Raw genomic sequence first — 16,164 nt, forward strand, 5'->3', positions numbered from 1 at the left:
AAATAACATAATTGATGCAACTACAGACACAAAGGAGCATGTGGATGAAGAAAAAGAGACAAACTTTTTAACTGTTAGGATTTTATTGAATAAACAAACATCAGCACAGAAAGAAAGAACAATACATTTGACTTTGACATTCATTCATGTTCATCCCTGTAAAGGATTTCAGTGTATTTAGATAAACATCCTCCACTCTGCTAACCCAGGAGGTACAGTCACCCTGAGGTCATGCTCGGGGTCAAAGGCTTGTGTGTGTGCAGAGCTTCCTTTTCCTCTTCCTACACCAGATCTTGTTGGTAGTGGAACAAACGGTCATATTAAGCAGCTGATCAGATAAAGTGCTGCCTCCCAAACAGGCCACATTCTGTTCCTCCAACATCCAACCTTCACTATCTCTCAGAAGAGAGACGCACTGGCTCAAACTCCATATTCTCCGAATAACAACAACATGACTCAGGTAAGCACATTTCCACAGAGTATTCTGTGGCAGGTTAAGTAATCACAGACAGGGATGTTTGTTTTTGCAGAACTGGCACAGAACAACATTGTCACCACATGTACTGTCGAACCTGTTCTCCATCGAGCTTCATTAAATACTTCAGTGTAAGCAATCACATCTCCTGAATCTCCTTCCTCACCTGGTTAATCAGATGAACAGAAGCTCATCAACAATCAATACACAGTAAAATGTGCCAACAGTTTGTTTCACAGTATTCATGTTGAATGATGTTTGGACCATCAGTGAACTGCAGTGGGTATGAGACTGGTCCACTACAAATCTACTGAGCCCTCTGACAGGAGACACTATTCTCTAACCCTGACCTCAACATCTTTAAGCTGCCTTTAAATCCTTCACTCAGCCAAACAGACAACAAACAGCAGAAACTCTGCAGTATGACCCGTCCTGATATCTATACTGAAACTGCGCATTTGAAACTACATTGTCTGGCCCAACTGTTTTCATTGGCAACTTCACATGAATGCCTGCTGAGCAGTCCAACCACCATCACTGTCTGTCTGTCTTCCCATAGTTAGCAGCCCTGGTGTTATGAAAAACCATTCATGATGATCCAAGACAGTTTCCTCATACCACCAGGGTCCAAGTTAAATGTGCAATGTCTAAGAATTGTTGTTGGAAACATTTTTAAAAAGCTAAATAAAATTACCAACAGGATGTAAAGTAATGACAGATTCAACATCATGACGTCTTAGTTTAGTTAACTCACTAACCAGAAAGCACACACACCAACACTCCATCGGTGGTCTGAGTTCACAGTGCAAACTGCTAGCTGCACTGCTACCTGAGCTAACTAGCTAATGGCAGCTACAGTTACCAACAATTAACAGTTACTTTGGTCATATGCTACGCTTGCTTATAGCTTTAGCAGAGGGTAGACAAACATGTAGTCCAGACCTATTCAACTGGTGGCCTGTTGGCCAGATGAGGCTCTTTAACAACCTCATTAAAGCCATTTGCTCATCTTGTTTGGAGGCTAATCAGCTGATTCGTTAGGTCTTTCTGTCGTCAATCACAAAAGTACTTAAATTCAAAGTCCTTTTAAAAAAGCAGTTGAGGCACAAAGTAGCCTGTCTGATCATTTCATATGAGTCGAGTGAAACGGTTGGATTTTCATCTCTTTTTAGCTTAAATTGATGTTGAAACAACTCCTTAAAAACAAACTATTTATAACAGAAAGAACACAGAACGGGTCAGTACTTCCATTTACTCTACACAGACAACTGACAGCACACCAACAAATCAGGTGTTAGAAGGGCTTTACCAACTCTTTCTTACTTAATGATATTTAGAGCTGTATCATCTGGCATCACCTCAGCTGTACATCATTAGAGGAAGAAAAAAACGATCCATAAAACAATCAATCAGAGAGATAGAGAATAGAACAGTCCCACGTTTTCAAACAGTCTTTTTTATGTGTACTCTCTTTTAGTTCATCAAGGCTAAATAAAGTGTCACCAGGAGATTCACTGAGTGTGTTTGTCATTCAGGTCTCTGGATTCAGCTGCTCAGAGAGCTCTGTGCTGTTGTCAGGAGCTGCAGGTCAGAAACAAACATCCTGGATTGAACTTTTATAAACAATAAATACAGGAAACAGTGTTGATGAGGTTAATCTGCACAATCATGTGAAACATGTTTTAATCTAAAACATGAAGTTGTGAGTCAGATCAGCTGAAATAGAACCAAAGTAAGTTTTACTTACAAGATGGAGGGCTGATGGCTGAAATCAGAACAAGACAAATAATTTCAGTCACAGTTGTAAATGCCAGATTATCTTTAGTCACTTTATTCCTCTCTTCTACTCACTCAGACTGAGTATCTGTTTATACTCAGTCTGTTTACTGCTGACTGTATTTACTTTCTCTGATGCTCGTTTTAATAATAAAAGAAATCAACTGAAAGACTAAAATCAAAGTAGTGAAATCTTTCCTTTTTCTCTCTCACCTTTCTTTTTTTTGTAAACGATGAATCCAGCAGCACCGATGAGAATGAGAGCAAGAACAACCACTGCAGCAGTGACGAGGACGGTCATGTTACTGGGCTTCACTGTTGAATACAATAAATTAAGACTGGTGCAGATGAAGCAGGTTAGGACAAATCAAAACAGTTCATTTATTTTTATTGTTTTCATCCAAGATTTATTTTTCCATGCACTCCCCTTCAGCACCCTCTGATCTCACTCTTACCCCAGTTGGTTCTGATCCGATCTTTCTCCAGTTTGGTGATGATGTCCTCCTTCACACCAGAGAGCTGAAACACACAGTCGTACCTCGTCCAGTCGTCAGGTGTGACTGATGAGAGGTTCAGGTCAACACTCATCTGGAAGGTTCCATCGTGGTTGGGGAGGATCTCTCCGTGGTCCACCTCCTCATGAAGCTCCTCTCCATCTTTCCTCCAGACGAGTGAGGCTCTGTGAGGGTAGAAACCTGTAGCGAGGCAGCTGACTGGAGAGGAGGGAGTCTTCTGGAGGAGAGACACTGAGGGAAGCTCTGGAGAGAGATCAATGAGACTATTTCTAGTTTGAAACACTGAGACAGCAAACTTACTTAACTCATGCTAAGTGTACTCTGACTATCACAGTCTGAGCATCAATGGAAAGAAATTTAAGAACAGCCAAAATGTCAGAGTCTACTGATTGGTTAGGACAACATTGAATCTTACAGCTACAGAAGATAAACAGAGACAACAATGTAATGTCAGACTGGCTGGAGTGAAAACACAACAGCAGTTCAGTCTGAGCAGACTGTATGAACATGATTGTGTCCATTAAACTACATCAGGTCAGGTGATTCTACCTGTTCTCAGCAGAGAGCTCCTCCCATAGGCCAAATACTTCTTCAGCCACTCGGGGAAAATCACTGTGAGGTAATTCTGATTGAACTCCATTCTAGCTTCGTCCGCATCCCATCTCAGTTTGGTGATGACAGCCTGTTGTTTTGGAGCGATCCATGTCTCTGTCTTCAGGTCCAACGATAGGAAGTCTTCTCCATCATAACCAAACTGATTAAAACCAATAACCTCTCCGGTCTCATCATCCCACTCACAGCCACTCAACCTCTGTAAAATGTGAACACCTGAGACAGAGACAGAGAAAGAAACACCTCACCTCATCACTTTAAGGTTTAACATGCCAACAATGAACAGTGATGCAGCATCGCTGGTTTGAGTCCAAACTATTACAGCGGGGACTAACACAAAAACAGTTTTCTCTAGTTTGAACTGTAATACTTATATTCTGTGTATTAAAGAATGTCAAGTCGAGTGTCAGTTCTGTGAGGCTTTGATTGGTGAAGAGATTCACCTACCTGTGTGCAGGAAGGAGTTTAGTAAGAGGAGGACATATATGCTGGGTGTGTCCTGTATGTGTCTCTGTGTGAGACCAAGCTGCCACATGTTAGTTTGTTTCAACTTATTCTGACAATTTGTTCCTGATATGTTGTTGTTTCATTCAAGTTATGTGTCTAGATGATGTATTGTTTATATCTTTTAATGGATGTTTAATTGCAGCCAGTATTTATAATGTGTATCTGCCTTCACACCAGACTGTGATGTATTATTTGGAGTTGTTTGATTCCTACTTCCTCTCCTGTGAGAAGTTTAACCCTGTAAATATGACTCATGGAGTATATTTAGATTAACAATCATTGTGTATTGTTGTTCTGTATTTACTTTTTGTTTTGAATAACAGAATCACAGTGAAGGATTAAAGAAGACTCATCCTTCATGGATGCATTAATAATGTAAGCTACCTTTGTTCTCAAGCACTTTTTGTGTTACTTAGTTTTGGCATGTATGTAAATATATTAATCTATATTTGCTGTTGTACAGAAATCATCCATCTGATCGAGCATTCCCAACTCAATAAATGATTTAAAGGTTTTTGGATCCTCGTGTTTAAATATGCACACCAGTCAGATGTTCTGTGGTCCAGTCGTCCCCTGAAGCAGTATCAGTCAATAAAGTATTCAGTCTTTTTCACTGTGCATGATGGAAACTTGCTTTCAGCCCAGGGAGGCTGATAAAATCAATTCCAAATATTTCTGATACAAATCCTGCTAAATTATGTTTATAATCATAAAGAACAGTCCATGAAGTAAAAGGTGAAACATAACATAGTACATACTGTACCTCCACTTTGGTTGAAGCGCTGTATCAAACTATTGATTGTGGCTTTGAAAAAAGTTGGCATTATGTCAAAACATGCTCCTTTGTAATACTCAAACTGGTGAGGATCATCTTTCAATACTTTTTTCATCCAGTCGTGTTTTAGATCAATTGTCTTTTTGCTGCTGTCACAGGAGCCCACCAGATTATCATCAACCACTGCAGCTGCAACGCACTCAGGGAAGTCTGGGAGTCCAGAAGATACAGTGACGATATACTTCACGGAGTGTTTCACTACGGGACAGAAGAGGTTTATACATTCAGTATAAATACACACATCATCATCATCACACTCATCATAAATATGATATCATGGTAACACTTTAGGTTATGGCCTGCCATCTACAGTATGAATCTTCTTATCTAACTAAGAGACTATCCGCTTGTTAAGTCTGACGTCACCGGTGACGTAACATCCATTTCCGGGTCCAAGCGCTCCGTCAGATCAGAAAAGCAAACAACAATAGCGGAACTAGTGAACCTTTTCACAGTAACTTCCTTCTTCAGCGAGGCACCATTGAGGGTTAAAAAGGGTCTAAATTCTTTTAACGCCAATAGAGTGATGAGTGTAGCTGTTTTGCCAGGTGGAATAATCAAGGGTAGCGTCCAGGCATCCATGAAAAAAAAGGTTTACAAGGTTGAGGTGAGTTAGAAGTTAGCAGTAAGCTAGCTAGCTAGTTGACATCTAAAGATGATATGTATTATTTAAAAAAAAAAAACACACACAAAACAAACTTCCAGGGGTCTATTACAGAAAGCTGGTTTAACAAACTGAGCCTAACCCTGAACTCTGAGTTGATGAACCCTGCGATAGAAAATCTGAATTGTCGGGTCCAAAGCAGCCTGAGCGCCGATACTACGATTCACCATGGCAACGGGTAAATAAAAGGCAGCGCCTCCATTTAAACAGTGTTGGGCAGTAACGTCGCTTACTAGTTTAACTACATTTCTCAGTAGCGTGGTGGTAGCGTCGCTATTTTCTGAATGAAATAGCTTTTCAGTAGCTTAACTCTTTTATTGACCAGGTAGCGCGGTAGCGTCCACACAAGCTACATTTTTATGAACACCTCTGAAGTTCAGCGCAGCGGAGCTTTCTGTCGCGGTCTGAAATGAAAGGTTAAGTCGGTGATGCCACCACCACACATGGCCGTGTATGTGGAGCCGACAGAAGCACTCCCGTATGACGGTGACACCACGGACTAATCCTTGCATACAACGTCTCTGCTGCACGGGGACAGACAGGTTAGCTTCAGTGAGTTACGTTACTTGATGGAAAGATGGCAGAGGGTGAGGAGGATGGAGACGAGTTGATCCCGAGGGATGCAAAAGACAAACTTGAATAATAAACAAATACAGTAACGTTACATATAGGAGTTAAGAGGTGGGGAAATAAGGGAACAGGGAAACATTTGAAAAGTTTACATTACTCTGAATTATTACTTTTGTAATTTTTAACCAGCACAGGGTACAGTTATATGAGACACTGGTTGATGGACAGAGTACTTCATTAATCTCAAAGGGAAATTAAAGTGTTAAAGCCACTTGACATAAATCAGAATACAAAAACAATGAGGTAGAAAAAAGAAACAATACAATTAAAGGCTGAATTATATACAATAAATAAATAGACTAACTCAAATATCAAATATAAATTATAAAGCTGAAGCTGCCACATTTCTGGCTCTTATGCTACAGTACATGATGCAAAACACCCGAGCTACCCCTCATCTGAAAGGGCAGACTTCACAGATTTAGATGACACATAGCACTTGCAGCTACGCCGATTCGCCACAGAGACAGAGGCCAAAGTATAGGACAACAAAAATACCACTTCTCCAGGAAGGAAGTGTAATATTCCTCTCTGCCTCACATCCACAAAAAACTGCTTTCAGCTGTGGCATGATGGACAATAGTACAGTAGGCACATGACACTCCTGTAAATAAAAGTGTAAGTAGTTGTTTTTATTTGCTGTGTGTTTTTATAGTTCACAGAAATGTTTGCAGTGTTGTAAAATAAATCTGGTCCATTTGGATTCAAGATGCAACTGCTTTTGTTATCATTTTTCGAATGGGAAATCTAATATAATATAATATGCTGTGTGTGTGTATGTGTGTGTGTGTGTATATATATATATAAGCCAAAAACTGTTGTATTTTGATGTTTTGAACACCATTAGTGATGTACATCAGAAAATACAAATGGCACAAATGGTGCCAAAATGTGCCAAAATGTCCATTTTGGAGATTTCGCCTAAGATGTCTTTGCTAAAACCTCTCTAATTTTGTTCTGCTGCACTTGTTATAAATCAACCTTTGCAGAGACAATGTTAACACATTGTACTATGATTTAAAAGAGGGTTACCCTTAAAAATATAGTTGAAGTTCAAATATATAGAGATTGAACATATAGAGACATGACTGTAAACTCACAATCTGATCCAGTAATAATGTGGTGGGTGATTTGCACTTCGATACACGCTTTGATAGAGACGGAATCAATGAGGGAATAAAACTGTGCGTCTTGCTCTGTGAGAGAGAGGAGACAGAGAGAAAGTCAGGGTTTGTTATCATAGAAACTGACCCAGAGTTTAAGTTACCTCTCTTTCTGGAACTGAAACCCAGAGTTTCCCTCATCTCAGGTTTTCACTAAACCCGCTTTCTGGAATCCACCCCAATACTGCTTTAACTCTGGACGTAAACAAAGTTGAAAAACTAAATATGTATGAGCCAGGATTTGGAGGGTTAGTGAGGTTAGGCTAGTCGACATTTAATGATCTGCCACCCCCTGTCTAGCTACACAAGTATTGTTGTAAATGTAAACACAGCACAGGCAATGTCTTTCAGATGTGTTAGGGTGAGGGTAAAACTGTTTTCAATATAGGTGCACGTTGAGGGTCAGTCAGTGAGGTACAGCACCTGTGAGTGCCCAATCGGCAGAGACAAGTGCCACCATATGGCAGCCTTGTTGATTTGGGTGGAGAAAAATGTGTCCCGCACCGACGTGGAATGCGTGTGGAGGAGGGCGAAGACACCGAAAACGGATGAAATTGCAGCCAAGAGAGTGTCTGAGATGACACCATCCACAACACGAGGTTAGTAATTAATTCACAGTTGATACTGATGTTGTTGCTGGTTTGAGTTATTTGCTAAACCTCAGAAAGAAAATATAAGATATAATATTTTGAACAAATATTTATGAAAATATTATACAAAAACATGTAACAGAACATGAGCAAAACAGACATTTAGCAAATCGGACAGCAAAAAAAACAAATTCCAGTTTAGTATATGCATTTCTTGCTAAATAAATGATGGGATCTGTTGACTTTTTGTATAAAATAAAAGAGAAATGTGCCTTGATGTAAAATTGATCATTGCTTTAAGTGAATAAATAAATAAATTGATAAAAGAAAGTCTATGGACATGACATGTACCCATAATTATAGAATGACTCAACACTTGAAATAATCTCTAACTCTATTATTTCAGCTGGAATCAAAAGACCTGTCACCCAGGAAGACAAGGAATGGGCACTGACATCCTTGTCACAGCTTGGGCGTTTTACTGGAATGGGGTGGATTTTGAGTCCAGAAACACCTCAGGTACGATTTATGTCTTTTGTATGTTACCAGAAACACCATATTACATTGCATCAAATCAGTGACAATTCAGCTAGAGTAAAGTCATCCCACACAATAATATCAAGTCAAGTTTGAGCAACATTTGAAGCAATATTTTCATAATTTCTCATAACTTGAACCAGGGGTTTCAAACTAGCGTAATTTGTAGTTAAAACAAATATTACATAGTTTAGGCCCATGACAAATTTAGTTTGACACGTAATGTAAACTACACAGATATGTCTGTAAACTCCTTGCAAGTTACAGACATCAGCCTCTCCGCTTTAATTTAAAGGTATTTTGAATACACTGTGGCCAAAAGTATGTGGATATTTCGAAATATCTGACACTGTGTGCTTAACATTAAATCCAGACTCTTCCTGTCAAGATATTTGATGGGCTGGTGACCAGCCCAGGTTTTGCTCAAGCAGAGGATAAGGCTCTTTATGTGCTGCCATCCCTTGCTGTCACTTGGCAGGAGAAGGAGCAGATTGAGGGAGCCACAGTTGGGCAAGCAAAGAATGCATTATGGTAATAAACGCATTAATAAAAACAATACAAAACTAGTAATTGAAGCTGCTCAACTTCTCAGAAACTTTGACAAATTGTAGCTGCAGAGGGTGTGAGAGATTTTAAGCAAGAACCAACACCATCTCTCTTTTTTTGTTTGGGTTTCTTCATAACAGGTCGGCATATCGCAAGAAGCGAATCACAGCAAGCAACTTTGGTCTGGTCTTGGCAGCAGTCAAGCGAAAGTCTTACCTGCCTTCCTTATTCAAAACCCTGCTTGGCCAGTACAACCTCAAAGAAGGATCTAAAGTAAGTTGTGGGTAATAAATGTTTATTTATACTGAAGGCAAGCAAGTGGTCACCAACCTGCTCCTGGAGAGTTACTGCCCTGCATGTTTTTGATGTCTCCCCACTCTCTCCAGGAGCTAAGTGGTATGTTCTTTTTTTTTTTTTACCAAGGTATGTGATTGGGGAATCCTCCATGAGCCAAGGGCAAAGAAGGAATACACAGAGCGCACTGGTGCCATTATACAGGAGAGGGGAGTGTTCCTGTCTGACAGTGGCCTACTCGGTGGATCTCCAGATGGGACGGTATCTGATGACTGCATTATTGAGGTGAAGTGTCCGTGGTCAGCTAGAACCAAGACTGTCCTGCAGGCAGCAGAGAGTAGAGATTTTTTTCTGGTGTTGGATGAGGTAACTGGTTCCCTCTCACTCAAACAAAATCACAACTACTGGCATCAGATCCAGGGCAACCTACACCTGACCAGAGCTAACAGTTGTCACCTGCTTGTTTGGACTCCTCTTGACCTTGTCATCCTGCAAGTGCTCAAAGATCCAACATGGGCTGCTAATATTGACACTCTGGAAACCTTTTATAAGGACTGTTTCCTACCACACATTTTGTTGCATTTGTAAATCAAACAAGCAAGGTTTCCCTTTAACATAAAAACATCCCAAAAACACAGACATCTAGCTGCACATTCAATACCGACATTCAACATTGACAACATCACAAAAAGCACACAAGACATTCAGCTATTCATTGACATCCAACATCAACATGATCCAAAGAAAAAGTTCAGCAGTCTACGCACACTTCATGTCCCACTCCTCAGCAGCTTGATTTTGTACAGTGGAAGGAGAATTTATGTCTGTATAAATTCTGTATATATCTGTATAAATTCTGTATATATCTTATCTGTTTCAAGTTGGTAACCTGTACCTTCTACCTGAAGGCATCAGCTAATATTGTTTGTGAAGGAAGACAGTGGTGATTTTAAGGGCCTGCCTCATCAGTGTCCTCATTAATATCTGTACATGTGCACTTTGAGATTTGTTTTAATGTAAAGTGCATTACAAATTAATTATTATCATTACTATCACCCTGAATGACCAATGATCTTTATCAATGTTTAATTAATTGTGATATGTGTTATACGTTAAGTTATGGGACTTAACAGTGCAATTTACTGGATATAAACGAAGAGAACACATTTTTGTTGTTTGGTATTACTTTTTTAATAAAAGGTTTTCATAACAAACAATTAAGAACAGGAAAATGGGAAGATGCCCACAGGATGACAATGCACACCCGTCTCTCCCTTAACAGGCACGAATCAGCGTTATTCAACAAGTTTCAACCCACATCGACAATCAGTTAATTCTAAAAGTACATAGGTATTCTCAGTTTCTAATGTAGTTAAATAATCAGTAAAAGAACACAAGTATCATTAGCTAAATCTAGTAAGAACACAATTATTATTAGCATCATGTAGTTAAAGAATCAGTAGTACAAGTTTGCAAGTATTATTAGCTTCATGTAGTAAAAATAAAAAAGTATTATTCATGGATTGCAACAATTTGTTGCAGCTCCAGTTCATTCATTCATTCATTCATTCATTCATTCATTCAATTTCGCGGAGAATGGGTGTTTGTAAATTTGTAAGACACACACACACTTTCAGTATCTTGTTGATGTTTTTTCTGAACTGGTATGGGATGTGGTGCAAAATGCCAAACAATTTCAGCCTCTGAATGGATCGCTCTACATGTGTCCTGGCACTGGAGATTAGTCTGTTATTGTTCACTTCCTCCTGTGTGAACTGTCTGTTTACAAGGAAAGACGGGATGTTCAGCAAAACCCCCTCTGGCAAAATGTCCCGAATTGTGAAGCCCTTGTCAGCCATAACCATATCACCTGGTTGTAGATGTTGGAGAAGTCCACAGTCAGCTGTTATTGCCTTATCTGAGGCACTCCCTCCGTACAAGTCACTGGCGAAGGTAATCACTCCATTGGGAGCCACACCAATTAGAGCCTTCAGTGTGGTCCGTCCTTTGTACTGGCTGTACAAATGGCTCTGTGTGTCGAGCCTCTCTGTGTTAGAGACTGCAACCTCGGTGCAGTCAAGCACAATCCTACAGTTAGGAAAGGGCCGGAAGCAGTCTGGCAGCGATGTTTGGTTCTTGGCTGTCGAGGGGATGTTGTTTTCGAGCATACCAACATACATAATGTCATACAGCGCACTAATGATTGTGGTAAAGATGTTTGTTACTGTGGCTGTGCTACAATTAAACCTTGTTGCAAGGTCTACGTGGCCGCAATTAAGTCTAAGCTTCATTAAGGTCAGAAGCAATTGATCTACTAGGGGCATCATTTGGACAGTCCAATCAGAATGATATTGTAACTCGAATTTGGAAAGAAGCGCCTCCAAAAACAGGACAGTGGCAGCATCAGGCAATCCAGTGAAATATTGGACTCTGTCAGGATTGTTTTGAATTTGACTGAAGGAAAAAGTTTGCTTCTGTTTCTCCAATTGTTTTTTCAATTTCTTATTCTCTTCTCTCAGCATCTCATTCTCTATCTCAAGCACCACAAGACTTTTAGATGTACTAGGAGTCTGTGCAGCTGCAATTTCAGCACTGTGTAGTTGATGGATTCCTTCCTCCTCGCCACTGGTAGGTGTTTCTTGTGCTTGCTTCTTCCGTTTGGGGGTATGGCTTAATGGGTCGGGGTATTGTAGGATCTTCCCCTCGTTCCATGCAAACCGCGATGGCCCAGCAGCTTTGCCATTGGGGAAGTGCCAACTGCACACCCTGGAGTTGCAGTTTGGGGTGAAGTTTTCACGCCTGTTAAAAAAGAAAGACGAATTAAATTGATCATCATTACTTAAGTTCTTTCTTAGTCATGTGCACAACAATTACAGTGAAGCAGCCATTGACAATGAAAATCTGAAATCTGAGGCTTCCTCCAACGAAATATGTAGAAAAAAGAAACAAGCAACTAAAAGTGACATCAAAATTAAGAATCTAAGACATAAAATAGTGCTTAAGTTAAAAAATAGTAATAAAATAAAATATAATACTGTAGTAGCAGGTGTAGACAGGTTGTGCACTAATGTACCGTATATTACCAATTAATAGTCGGGTTTCAATTAATCGCAGGGTCCCCTTTAAACGCCGGGTGCATATTTTGATATATAGCCACCGGTTCCAAATAAATGCTGGGTCTAATTCATTAATATTTTTTAAATCAAGGAAGAAGACCATGATACTGCATGTTTTTCTTTTTTGCCTTTCTCACATATTGTGCTTGCTTTCTGGAAGTCAGAAACAAATCTACACCACCGTGAATGACAGCAGAGATGAGGAGTTTGCAGCGAGCGCTGGTCAGCTAAATCGTTTCCTCCGCCGCAACAACTTCACTTGCAGAAGGATGCCAGAGAATTCGCCGAGAAGCTGGCGAAGTTTGTGTCATTTTCATCCCGGATTTTTGTGAGGAAGGAATTAAACGCCTGTCCCAAATTGCCGCCTGGTCTGTTAAGTGATTGAAACAAATAAACATCCCGGCTATTAATTGGTATTTTACAGTATATGCATAACGTTAATGAGAACTGGTTAGAACAGGATTTAACAGGTAACATGATGACATGAGTATCAGCTGTGCTCTTCCTTGGTTAGAACAAAAACCTGTAGCTACTCCGGCCCTTTGCTGATACCCATGATTAGCTAAATTGAACTGGGCAGCACAGATTCTATCAAAACGGATACCCCTGTGCTATGGGTTTTATAGGGTTTTTCATGCTACTTAACGTTAACATTAACCCCCATTCTCATGTTTCGGTTGAAACATGAGGGTGGCTGCCTCGCTAGCGATCTGAGGGCTAACGAAGATAGCTAGCTAAGGTGGCTAGCTAGAAAAAGGCTGAAGATCGAAACACGAAGATGTGAATTCATGACAACAAACACCCTAACTTAACCCATAACCTAAGTTATATCAGGGGTATCCACAAAGAGCCGGATTGGCTTTTGCGAGTGGGTGCTAACGTTAGCTAGGTAGCGAACACTGCTTTTATTTTTCTTTATTCGTATAAGAATTGTAACTTACCGTATCAACTGCAGCCATTTCCTCTTTCATCGCAGGGGAAGCAGTAGAATGACAACTGAATACCATCAGTTTTCTTAAACTCCGATCTGTTCAGGCAACAGGGGACACAGCACTGTGGCATGTTGAAAAGACGTGCGCTTCAGCCTCCACAGTAGAGGCTTGGACCCAGCTTGGACCCGGAAACAGTATTATTGGACCGTTGCTACGTCACGACTTAACAAGCGGATATGTCATCTTAGATTGCGGATATTGTTATATCATGATATAAGTGTTGTCTTTTCCTGGTTTTAAAGGCGACATTACTTGATTGTTGACTGTTGTTCTTCTTCTAATACTTGTATTTGCACATGTCGTCATTGTATTGTATTATATTGTGTACAGTGAAAAAGCCTAAAAATATTGTCATTATTCTAACGACCTATGTTTCACCCCACACTTACAACATACAGCACAGTAATACAGGCTTTAGGACTACAGTATGTTCCTGACAGCAGACTTTGATCTGTGCTTGTTCCAAAGTTTAACACAAATCAAAGTTATTTATGAACTATAGAACAACATCCTAGTTCATTTTCATATTATCTGAACCTTGAGCTGGACAGACTGGTTGATCTGAAATATAAAGACAGTCAGCCTCCATCTTCAGGTCACTAGTTTACTGCTGAACTGTTCTGTGTTTCATAAACTGCTTTCAGGAAGTAATTTAAGTAAAGTTCTCTTACCTGAAAATGCAAAGTGGCTCGTGAGAAGCAAGAGAATGAAGATCTTCATGTTTTGATGAGAAGCATGTTTGATCGACTTAACAGCTGAGTTGAGTCAGTTGAGTCTTCATGGTGTGAATAAAGGGAGGAGGTGTTTTCTATTTGGATAACACGCCTCCTTCCTTCCATCACTGTGTCTTTAGCTCCCTCCAGTGGGGATGAGAGGTTTAGACAGGAGTAAAAGTTCTTGTACTCAAATAATGTAGTTTCAGATATAGAGGTGTTTCTAAGTATAGATGCTAAACTTAACTTAACACATTTAATGTACTTGTGTGTCTGAACTTTGTCTTTATTACGCCACCCTTCAGTTGTAGCATGAGATTAACTGAATTCACTGAGTGAGCTCAGAATGGAAATTGGCTGGCAGAAAAGCTTTTCTTTAAAATGTAAAAGAAATAATGGTTTGTCTTATCTATTTTTTTTATTACCTGACATTTTGTTACCTGTGTGCATTCAAAATCTGCCTCACTCCACAGTGAACAGTCCCATGTTTCACTTTATGCTGACAGAGTTTCATAACATCAATCAGCTGAACAGTGAAACAGAGAAGCATCAGTGCTGGTTTGGGCTGGTCCGGCTTTGTCTTTGACAGGTACAGAATCAAAACACAATGTATATCTTTTTCAGTGGCTGAGGAGGAATTTAACACTGGACCAGTGTCAAACTGTAAAAACTGTTTTTCACTTTAAAGTTCAGACAAACTTTACATATTACATATCAACTTATATTCTAACACAGGTGGACTTCACTTTGATAAACTCACCTGAACATATTTTAACACAGCTCTTGTCTTATAGCATCACACACCTACAGCAACTCACTACCTTTGTTTCAACTGATGTAATATTCTTTACTTTTTCTTTACGTTTCATAAAGAGGAGCGGTCTCAGAGAGTCTAAACACACCTGAGATGATTATCTTTTTAAAACTGTGTTCAAAAATGTTTTCTCCCTTTTGGTACAACACATTTAATCATATAAAGAACTAAATTTCTATACTGTATAAAGACATTTTCTATTGTAGCCCTCTCACTCAACTCTATGTTATGATTTTCATGAATACCTCTTTTATGTATCAGACTGCATGGGAGCCAATTGGTGAGAGCTACTAAAATGTATAATTTGGGATGTTTTACAATAATTAACACACACTGAAAATGACTCTGGCTAAATTGCAGAGACGCCTGGTTAGTTTATTAATTGCAACTATATTGTTATTATTAAGCATTATTGAGCATTAATTTTCCCATTCAGTTTACTTTAACTGTAACTTTAGCATTGATTCAATATAAACATCATCGGCATGAAAAACAACAAGGATTTAGCAATAATAAACAGTTTTAATGTCTAAGCCTTGTGGCTCATATCTTTCTCCTTTGTTTTGAATCACCTCATAACAGAAATACACACACATTAGAAACCTTCACAATAGTAATACTCCGGGTTTTTGTACTGGTTCAGTTGGCACCAGTGATGGTGCGCATGCATGAGCTCATACAGAAATAACCGTTGAACCTGCAGGTCAGGATACTCACCCGAACCACGGAAAAGCGACCCAGCAATTGCTTCCAAAATGTCTTCCCAGAGGCAGCGACGTGACCAGAGACCCGTCCTGAGGCTCGGTTCTGTCTGCTCGGTCCATCACCGACTCCTCCGTCCTGCAGCAGCCATGTCAACTCCAACGTCCAACTGCGTCTCCTGATCAGCAGTTAGCGATGCTAACCACTACCAACAGTTCCATCTTGTCTTCAGTTAGCGCCAGTAAGAAGCCCTCACTTCTAAAACACGCTCGGTTACACTTTTAACAAAATAAGCAAACACTCGCATAAACTTCCGGTTGATAACAGTAAATAATACTTTTCAATGAACTTATTTTAAAGTTAGCCCGGACTTAACGTCTCTCCGCAGCTCTTTTTCTCCTCATTTCCCGGGCTTTCCCTCTAGTCCCGCCCCCTCTAACAATCCGACAGGTTAATGCAGAGAAAATGATTGGCACCTGCCCAAACAAATGAGATCACAAACAACAGAAACCTGAGGCGTTCAAAGACCTTTCAAAACATAGGATATATTTAAGTAATTTCTCTGATTGTTGCTTGTACATTTAATCTGTGTTAACCGTCAGCTCAGAGCTTTTGACATCATTAGCCTCATAATATTGATTTTAAAAAAATCAAACAAATTCCTTTTTAACTAAATTTTCATA

At 39.7% G+C, this 16,164-nt stretch overlaps 2 protein-coding genes across 2 annotated transcripts; one reads left to right on the forward strand and one right to left on the reverse strand.

The window, feature by feature from the left end:
• Window positions 1-2,018: 2,018 nt before the first annotated feature.
• LOC115578345 (major histocompatibility complex class I-related gene protein-like) lies at window positions 2,019-13,972 on the reverse strand (the record flags this gene model as incomplete). Its single annotated transcript, XM_030411257.1, has 7 exons — window positions 13,918-13,972; window positions 4,649-4,921; window positions 3,316-3,594; window positions 2,707-3,009; window positions 2,465-2,566; window positions 2,223-2,240; window positions 2,019-2,056 (listed from the first exon to the last, which is right to left on the reverse strand). Coding segments are annotated over exons 1-7 (1,068 nt in total), but the record flags the coding sequence as incomplete, so codon positions are not given.
• On the forward strand, window positions 8,247-9,783 carry LOC115578346 (uncharacterized). Its single transcript, XM_030411258.1, has 4 exons — window positions 8,247-8,286; window positions 8,678-8,835; window positions 8,991-9,123; window positions 9,274-9,783. Exons 1-4 carry the CDS (start codon window positions 8,254-8,256, stop codon window positions 9,730-9,732), a joined length of 783 nt encoding a protein of 260 aa, XP_030267118.1. The 5' UTR covers window positions 8,247-8,253; the 3' UTR covers window positions 9,733-9,783.
• Window positions 13,973-16,164: the final 2,192 nt, after the last annotated feature.

This window comes from Sparus aurata, chromosome 3 (genome assembly GCF_900880675.1).
Source record: "Sparus aurata chromosome 3, fSpaAur1.1, whole genome shotgun sequence".
Lineage (NCBI taxonomy): Eukaryota > Metazoa > Chordata > Actinopteri > Spariformes > Sparidae > Sparus > Sparus aurata.